The sequence below is a fragment of the Leucoraja erinacea genome, unplaced genomic scaffold (assembly GCF_028641065.1).
Source record: "Leucoraja erinacea ecotype New England unplaced genomic scaffold, Leri_hhj_1 Leri_816S, whole genome shotgun sequence".
NCBI classification, from domain to species: domain Eukaryota; kingdom Metazoa; phylum Chordata; class Chondrichthyes; order Rajiformes; family Rajidae; genus Leucoraja; species Leucoraja erinaceus.
The window spans coordinates 45,475-55,101 of NW_026576747.1; the positions used below are offsets into that span (position 1 = coordinate 45,475).

At 48.4% G+C, this 9,627-nt stretch overlaps 1 protein-coding gene across 1 annotated transcript; it reads right to left on the reverse strand.

The window, feature by feature from the left end:
- Window positions 1-5,171: 5,171 nt before the first annotated feature.
- Window positions 5,172-7,023, reverse strand: LOC129694833 (probable G-protein coupled receptor 139). The gene has a single exon (XM_055631593.1). The coding sequence runs from the start codon at window positions 6,843-6,845 to the stop codon at window positions 6,009-6,011; it is 837 nt and encodes a 278-aa protein (XP_055487568.1). The 5' UTR covers window positions 6,846-7,023; the 3' UTR covers window positions 5,172-6,008.
- Window positions 7,024-9,627: the final 2,604 nt, after the last annotated feature.

Below are 9,627 nucleotides of genomic sequence, written 5' to 3' on the forward strand. Positions count from 1 at the left end.
GACAAGGGAGGGGGGGTGGGAGGGGGGAGATGGGACGAGGAGGAGAGAGGGGACGGGGGAGAGAGAGAGATGGGGAGAGAGCGGAGGGGTTGATACAGAATGTGGCGAGAAAGGAGGGGGAGACGGAAACAGAGGGGCAGAGATGGGGGGGAGGAAGAGGGAGAGAGAGAATGGGAGAGGGAGAGAAGGGGAGAGAGAGAGGGGGGTAGTGGGGGAAAGAAAGATAAAAAGAAGACGGCAGACGGGGAGGAAGAGAATGGGAGAGAGAGGATGGGGAAAATGAGAGGAGGCGGAGGGAGAGAATGGGGCGGGGAAAGGGGAGAGCAGGGGAGGGAGAGGGGGAGGGGAGAGGGAGGGGGAGAGAGGAGGGATGAGGGGGGAAAGGGGGACAGTGAAGGTAGGTTGGGCCGGGGGGGGGGGGGGGGGGGGGGGAGTACACTTACCGGCGAGACCGACCGAGGAAGACGAGTCCGAGAGCAGAACAGTCTTCATGTTGTGTGGGGTCGGGGGGCGCGGATGCCTTTGGCGAGCGGCGGCCGCACCTGTGCTTTCCCAAGCCAGTGTATACCGCTGGCGAGGTCGGGGAGGGAGCGAGACGGATGGTCGGGGAATAGGAGGAGGGAAAGAGGGGGAGGAGGTGATGGGGAGAGCGAGGGAGGGATGGGATAAAGGGGGGGGGGGGGGGGGGCAGCGAGAGGCGATGGGGAGAGGAAAGGAGAGGGGGGAGGAACGTGAGGGGTGAGGGGGTGGGAGTGGATCCTCTCCCCATCCCCTTTCGCTCCTCTCTCCCTTTTCCCACCTCCCACCCCACCCACCCCACTTCCCTCTCGACCTGTACGGGCTTGGAAAAGCACAGGTGTGGTTGCTCGCTAAAGGCATCCGCGCCCCGACCCCCAGGTCGGAGTGAGTAGAATAGTGATTAAATCGGGAGCAGCACGTGTGTTGGGCGATAAACTATTCCATTCCCTTATCGTCCTTGGGTAAAGGGAATATTAGTAGCAAACTTTATTGAAATTTAGACAGTTGATGTAAGGACTGTTATTTTGTCTTGTTTCATGGCAGTTGGTGCTCTGGGATGGCAAGAGATATGATGGCGTGATTTTGTAAATCTCCTTGTAAATTGCAATAACTCTTAGCCTGATTCTGCTGAGCTCCAGGGTATCCCATCCGAGAGAAGTCAGCATATAATTCACGCTTGATCTGCGCTTGTAGTCATTACATAGGATCCCATCTTCGTCTTTCTCGGACTCGCCGGTAAGTGTACTGCCCCCGGGCCCCATCTACCTACCAACTCCCCCATCTCTCCCTTCTTCTCTCCCACTCCCTCGACTCTCTCTTCCCCCCCCCTCCCCCCCCCCCCCCCACACCTGTCTCACCCTCCCCTCTCTGCCTTATCTCTCCCTCTTCTCTTCCCCCCCCCTTCTCTCTCTCCCCCTTCTGCTATGCCCTTTCCTCCCTCCCCCCGCTTTCTCTCCTCCTCCTCTCTCTCCACCTCCTGTCTCAATCCCACCACTCTCTCTCCCCGCCTCTCGCTCTTCCACCCGCTGGCAGTGACCGCGTTATCTCTCCCCCACACTCACAGACGATGACAAGTTCGTGGGTAGTTACGTGTGCAGTAAACAAGCCACACCCTGGATCGCGCCCCTCAAAGTCGGCTTCCATATGTACATCGGCACCTGATTAACCCGGGCTGGGTGATGTCCGCAGCTCACGGCCAACAGTGGCAAGGACACGGGTCTACACCCCCTCTCCCCGTTTCGGGCACGGGGAAAACGCAGCGCTGGGACTGGGTCGATCGGGCGGCCGCGGAGTCCGCTCGCCGGAGAACAAAGTGAAGGCGGACAGAGCAGCGGCAGCTTAGCGCAGCGCAGCAACAGATAGGCTGTGGGCCGAGCATCAAAAATGTGTGTAGAAATAGGTTTTCGTGACCCAAGTCACCAAACTACATGACATTTTCCACAGATTTAGATGAAATATAATTGAGAAGGATGTCATAGCTCGTCATTGCCAAAAGTTGCACATTAATTAATTAAACTAATTAGAAAATGAAATCGAGAAAATTAGCGCAATCTAGTGGCCAACGCCCGTATTACATCATGGGCAGCCTATTTCTGTGTTGCAGTCCATTTAAATTATATATTATTATACCAATATATATATATTAACAGGTTATATATATATTGTTAATATGAATGTTATCATATATAATTAAGTATAATTATATTATATAAAAATAATATGATGAGTATAATTGTGAGTGTGTTTTTATTAATGACACTGTCGCAGAGGCCCTGCTCCTGAACCAGCCTAATTAATGGGTTAGGGCAGTTTTTGTGAGTTCCTCCCTTTACTGAACCCCACTGACTGCCAGTGTGCAGAGTGGGGGTGACGGCCATAGTGGGACGGGCAGTGCCAGGCAGGCATGTTCCAGTCGCTTTAATAGGAAATTAAACTGCAGCAGATGTCCCAGGTTTTAAGGGCTCATGAACCAGCCTAATTAAAGGGTCAGGGCAGATCCTCTAAGTTTCCCCATTTGCTGAACCCCGCTGACTGCCAAAGTGGGGAGAGTGGGGGTAACGGCCATAGTGGGACTGGGGCAGTGCCGGACGTGCAAGAGACCTATCTTATTTCTGATGTAAATATCACATCCTGGCCAAGAATCGAATGCTCTGATGTTTACTCGATGAATATTCATTTAAAGCTACGAGCTTATATTTATGTTATATAGACCCCCCCCCCCCCCCCCCATGGTTCCTTTGCAAATGAGGGCTATTACCTTTGACCCTAAAAGAACCGTAAAAGTGTTGCATTGTTTATCTCTAGTGTGTGTGTGTGTGTCTGTGTATGCTTTTCAAACATGCATTTGTGGATGTAAGTGTGTATGTACGAGTGGATGGATGTATGTGTGCATGTATGTTTGGATGTGTACATGTATGTCAGCGTGTGAATGGATGTGTGGATGTGTGTGTGTGCGGATTTATGTGTGCATGTATGTGTGTGTTTGCATGCATGGAAGTGTGCGTATGGATGGATGTGTGTGTGTGGATGTGCGTATGTATGTCTGTGTGGATCGGTGGGTGGATTGTCGCAGTCATTCACCGGCACACCATTATCATAAGTAATTCACTCATTTGACCAAATAAACAGTGAAACGATCCACATTAAAATAAAACTTTATATTATCATTTTTTTCCACAATTTATTTCTTTTGTGTACTTTGAACCTTTACAAATGATGCAATGTGCTGGTAGGACATGCCTAGGGTCAGTGTGCTCGACAGTTGCTGTTTGTTGACTATGACTTGTCATGGATCGAAGCAGTCTCTTTGGGGCCGGCTCATCTGCACACCATCTTAATTGAGACGGCGGCTTCACTATACCGCGGGTACCTAGGCCCCGCGGTCAGAACACTTTTTCCCGGTAAGTTATCGCAGGCAGCTCCGAGATTAGCTGTTAAAGACTTATTACTCTACTACAAGCTGGCATTAGTGACAGTGTTTAATTGACAGTGTTATGGATACATATAGTTTAGGCCCTCAGCTTCATGAATGAATGAGTGAATGATTGAATGAAGCAATTAATTAATTAATTAATTAATCGATTGATTGATTGATTGATTGATTGATTGATTGATTGATTGATTTACTCACATTATAAAAGGGTGCAATTACATTAATTAAAGTCCATACAGATAGATTTTCATAAATTCAGACTTTAGATCTTACCTTTCAGTTAGAGTTGATTCCTGGCTGTCTTCTTTGTGTTCCAGCACCTCAGCAGCGACTTTGCTTTCAAGGCTTTCTTCCACTTAGCAGCACATTCCTCAGACTTTTTAATGCTTTTCTCACTAAATTCAATTACCCTGCTGCACGTTTCCACGACATGTATTCCACAGAACAACAAATCGGAATCTCCAGTAAAACAGGCATCTGTAGAGGCACCCTCAGCCATATTGTGTGCTAGCCTGAAGCAAAGCGCGTGATTGGCCAACTGGCACACAACTCATAAACGTGCCTTGATTGGACTAAAAATTACCCGAAATGTTTCCGGTTTTTCTCTAATTTTATTTTTTTAAATGTGTATGTCTTGTTCTTGACGAGTTTCAGGGGTGATTTACAGTATATAATTTTTTTACACAATATGTGAACATTTCATGTAGTTTGGTGACTTGGGTCACGAAACAGTAGACTAAAGCTCCTCGGCCCACAGCCTAAGAGCAGAGCCCAGCGCCTTGCGGCCGAGCCTGTCTGTCTGTCTGTCTGTCTGTCTACTGGGGGGAGGTAGGGGGACTGCAAAGGCGGAGGATCTGCGCTGTGAAACATGCAAGCGGCCGTCGAGAGGTTCCTGAGCGAGGGCAAGGGGAGAGGTGTGCAGACTAGCAAGGACCTGCTCTTCGCATGCCCCCTATTGTTTTCTAAGTACACCCCGAATCATTCCGCGGGCCGGAACCGAACCCATTCGCGGACCGGTAGTTTGACAAACCTGGCCCAGACGAATCTGCATTGTCCTGCGAACAGACCGAAAACTAAAAAACAACCCCGACCGGAGGGGAGAGGGTTACAGAGACGGGGAGAGGGGGTGTAGAAATTGGGGGAGCCCTGGTTGAAATTTATAAGTCGTCCTTAAGTACAGGAGAGTTCTGGAAGACTGCAGGGCGACAAATGTTGGGAATGGGTGACGTTTCGGATCGAGGCCCTTCTTCAGACTCTTCAGATATTCAGTCTGAAGGAGCGACTCGACCCAAATCGCCACCCGTTCCTTCTCTCCATGAATGCTGCATGACTCATTGAATTACTCCAGCATTTTGTCTCGATCATCGGTGTAAACCAGCCTCTGCAATTCCTCCCTGCACTCTACAGTTCAGGACAGGCACTGATTTGCGAACGTCATTAGGTTCAAGGCGGGCAATCCCCACGAAGACCTAGAATTGAGATTCAGGTCCTTATCCCTCGCTCTCTCTGGTCTCGATACAATCGTTCTCTGTAGTCGCTATCCAACAAATCCGAAAGCCCACGCCGCGCTCCCTGGCCCGTTCAAACCCATGTGTGGCTGACTGACAAATTCACCGTGTTTCCAGGCTGTAATTACAAGGAGGTAATCTAAAATGTTGCGAGATGATATACGAGGCTGAGAGATTAGCTGTTGGGTGATCTAGGAGGCTGATGGGTGATCTACGAGGCTGAAGGGTGATCTACGAGGCTGATGGGTGGTCTACGAGGTTGATGGGTGGTCTGCAAGGTTTGAGAAGCTCATTGGTCTACAATGTCTTGGACGTTCTACAAGGCTGAGGGGCGATTAAGGAAGCAGAAGGTATCTAGAAGTGTGGGAGGGGTAAATCAAATGAGGGTTATAGAAGGCAATAGACAGGGTGAATCTAGGGTAGGGGAATCAAGGACCAGATGGCACAGGTTTAAGGTGACAATTGAAGTAATTGGTAGGAGTCTGAGGGGCAATCTTTTCGCACAGACTGGAATAGAAAGAGCTTCAATCAGGAGGTACAATAACAACATTTGAAACTCAATTGGACGCGTACTTATACAGGAAAGAGTTGGAGAGTAAATTGGTCAAAATGCAGGTACAGCTCAGATGGGGTATTTTGGTCCACATGGAGGAGTTGGGCCCAAGGACCTATTTCCTTGCTGTATGAAGCTGTGAGCGTTTGGCAGTGTAATCAAGTGATGCAGGTGGATCGAGTGAGGAACGCTCCCATCCTCTTAGACCATCCATCAGCCTGGTAGATTATCCATCAGCCTCCAAGAACACCCTTCAACCTCCTAGGTCACCCCAGGGATTGTCGGTCAGAGGTTGCAGTCCCAGTGGATTGCGGGTGCATTGGAGTATGCACCCGCAACCCCTTGGTACTAAGTTGAAAAATGAGTGAGGCCAAAGCATCTGCGGCCGGTGACTGGTGAATCCGTGCTGACCATCAGTTGAATGCTCCGTTCGGCTGGAAGAGGCATTGACGGTGGAACGTGGACATACACAAGTGACGCTCTCTGTCAGCAGTTTTTAGGATGCGGCTTTATTGATGAACTGGAGAAACCTGGTGAATGGATATTTCAACCCGCTCCTCACCTCATCCCTGAACTTGCACTGGGTCGCCATGTAAATAAAGGTGTTCGTGCAGCAGCTGAAATTCCGCAGCAAGTGGCCGGCATAGTTGAAAATAAATTGTTGGACATTGCGGTCGGTTCCTGTTCCTGTGATCTGATAGTAAACAAAGTCTACAACATTTGTCAGCCACAGTATAATGAAGCTGCCGGAAAGGCTGAAGAGTAAAACCATAGACCGCCTCCTGCTCTCCATCTCCGGATCATTGCGGTTCTCCCCTTTGCTCTGACTCCTCAGAGCCTTGCGGACGCGACTGGCCACTATAATGTGCCTGACTGTCAGAGCGTTGAGCAGCAGAATTACAGCGAAAGGGAGCAATGGTGTCAAAGCCGTGTCGAACCAGTCAAATCCAATCCAAGCGGGTTCAATGAAATAACTTGCTGCCCAAACGCAGAACCACTGCACGTTGTCCACGATTTCGACATATTCCGTTGTAAAGTAATAGGGAATGTTTTTCAGACAGAGTAGTGCGCCGGTTGTTGCGAGAACCGTAGTCGCAGTTTTCCCGGTGCAATATTTTGTTTTCCGCTCCTGGCAACAAATGGCGACATACCGATCGAAGGTGAAAGTGACGGTGAACCAGACGGAACAGTCAGTGGCTGCGCGACGGAACACATTGACAACGCTACACACAACCGTGATGTACAGGAAACAGACCGGGAAATAATGAACATTGATCCGAAGGAAAATCACCTCGTTGATAATAACCATTATATCGGCCACTGCCATGGCCATCAGGTAGCGAGTGGTGCAGGTGGAGAGGCCGCATTTTCCGCGGGATAGGATCACAATCGCCACTAGGTTGACTGCAGAATGAGACGAGGCAGGCACAAGGGGTTAGTTTAATTTAGTTTATAGATATAACGTGGAAACAGGCCATTTGGCCCACCGAGTCAGCGCTGCCCAACAAAATCAGGAGAGGAATAGATCGGGTAGATTCACAGTCTCTTGCCCAGAATAAGTAAATCGAGGACCAGAGGACATAGGTTGATGGTGAAGGGATTTAATAGATTTAGTTACGAACGGTAGCTTTTTCACACAGAGGGTGGTTGGTGTATGGAACAAGCTGCCAGAGGAGGTAGTTGAGGCAGAAACTAACCCAACGTTTAAAAACCTGTTAGACAGGTACATGGATAGGACAGGTTTGGAGGGATAAGGGCAGGTGGGACCAGTGTAGCTGGGACATGTTGGCCGGTGGGGGCAGGTTGGGCTGAAGGGCCTGTTTCCACACTGTATAATTTTATGATCCTGTCACTCTATTATTATTATTATTGTGACCAACCGAGCAAGCCCAACACGTGGCAACAGAGAAACTGAATGAATAACCATGCCATTCCAAAACATTAAAAACTGATCCTTATCTCAGCATCTTATTTCCTCACATTCAATTTCCGTCATGCTGTTGGGTCTCAAATAATAGGTCTTTCTTAATATGTAGAAACTAGGAACTAGGGGTGGGGGTGGGGGTGGGGGGTGGGGGGGGGGGGGGGGATAGGAGTATACAGGTGGGGCATAATCGAGAGGAAGGAGGCTACCCAAGCGGGATATGAGGTGGTGTTGCTCCAGTTTGCACATGACTTTACTGTGGTGATGGACGAGGCCCAGGACAAGAAGGTTAGTATGGCAATAGGAAAGTGAATTAGCAACTGTGAGAACAGATAGGCGCTAGGCAGACTGAGCGCAAGTGTTCGCCGAAACGATTGCTGAATGTAATCTTGGTCTCGCTGATGTACAAGGTGGCACATTTGGGAACACTGGATGCAGTACATAAAGTTAGAGAAAGTGCACGTGAACCCTTGTCTCACCTGGGGCTGCTGGTGTCCCGGGATGGATGTGGGGGATTGGTATAAGGATATGTCTTACACTCCTGCTGTTGCAGGAAAATGTACATGGGGAGGGGATCGTATTGGTGGGAAGGGATGAGTGAATTAAAAAAGTTATAGAGATAGAATTTTCTCTGCTGAAGGTGGAAAGGGATGATGATGGGAAGATGTACCTGGCGTTGAGATTACATTGGACGACGGGAATGTTGGAGGAGGATGTGTTGGATACAAAGGCTGGTGGGGTGAAAGGTGAGGACCAGGGGGACTCCATCCTTGTTCCATCTGGGGGGAGAGGAAGAGCAAGAGCAGAACTACACAGAGAAGATGCTGGAGAGGTGATTCAATTACAGCAGTGGGGAATACCATGTCTACTCAAGAAAGAGGACATCTTAGATGTCCTAGAATAGAAAGCCGAAGCTTGGGAGAAAATGCAGCGGAGACCGAAGAATTGAGAGTCGGGGATAGCATCTTTGCAAGAGGCGACCTGGGAGGAAGTGAAGTCCAAGTAAATGTGGTAGTCGGTAGGTTTCTGGTCCACAGTCTGTCCCCTGTGATGGAGACAGAGAGAAAACGAAAGGGGAGAAAACAAAAGGTGTAGGAAGGAACTGCAGATGCTGATTTCCACTGAAGAAAGACAAAAAATGCTGGAGTAACTCAGCGGGACAGGCAGCATCTATGGAGAGAAGGAATGGGTGACGTTTCAGATTGAGACCCTTCTTCAGACTGAAAATCAGGGAAGAGGGAAACTGGAGATATGGAAGGGTAAGGTGAGAAAATGACAGATCATAGCAGACAAATGACAAGGAAATGTAAAATGATTCATTGTTGGCTGAGGGGAAGGTAACATCAAGGCATACGAACAGTAAAATTAATCAGTAGGACATTGCAACTAGTCAGAGAGCTAGGGTGACGGAGGGACAGAGACAGGCAAAGCAAGGGTTTGCTGCTGCGCCATTCCTGTTTGTCACATATATCATCACTCTGGATGAGAACATACAAGACATGATTAGTAAGTGTGCAGGTGATACTCAAGTGGCCGGTATTGTGGATAGCGAAGTGGATGTCTGAAATTGCAACAGGATTGCAGGCCAGATTGGCTAAGGAATGGTGAATGGAGTTTAATAAAGATAAGAGCGAGGTTTTGAATTTTAGGAAGTCCTAGCAGGCCAGACTTACACAGTGAATGGCAGGGTTGTAGAGCACAATCATTGTTGGTACATTGTGCCTTGAATGTGTCATCACAGGGAGATAGGGTGGTCAAGAAGGTTTGCGGGACATTGACCTTCATCAGTCAGAGTATTGATTATATAAGTTAAGAGGTTATGTTGCAGTTATACAAGACACTTGTCAGGCTACATGTCGATTAGTGCGTTCAGTTTTGGCTATACTGTTGTACGAAATATGTTGTTAAGCTGGAAAGGGTGCACAAAAGATTTGTAAGAATGTTGCCAGGACTCTATTTCTAGAAGCAGGTTAGGACTCCATTCCTTGGAGCACATGAGGATGAGGTTGATATTATGAGGTGAATAAAATCCTGAGAGGAATAGATTGGGTACAAACACAGATTTTTTTTTAACCTGGAGGAGAGGAATTAAGAAACAGAGGACATAGATTTAAAATATCGGGGGAAGGATTCTAGTGAGAACTCTGGGAGATAAGATATACATGCATTTAGATGGATAACAGCTGATTAC

Bases quoted from the DNA above. Each gene is read 5' to 3' on its own strand.
- LOC129694833 (XM_055631593.1), bottom strand. From the start codon at position 6,845: ATGGCCATGGCAGTGGCCGATATAATGGTTATTATCAACGAGGTGATT.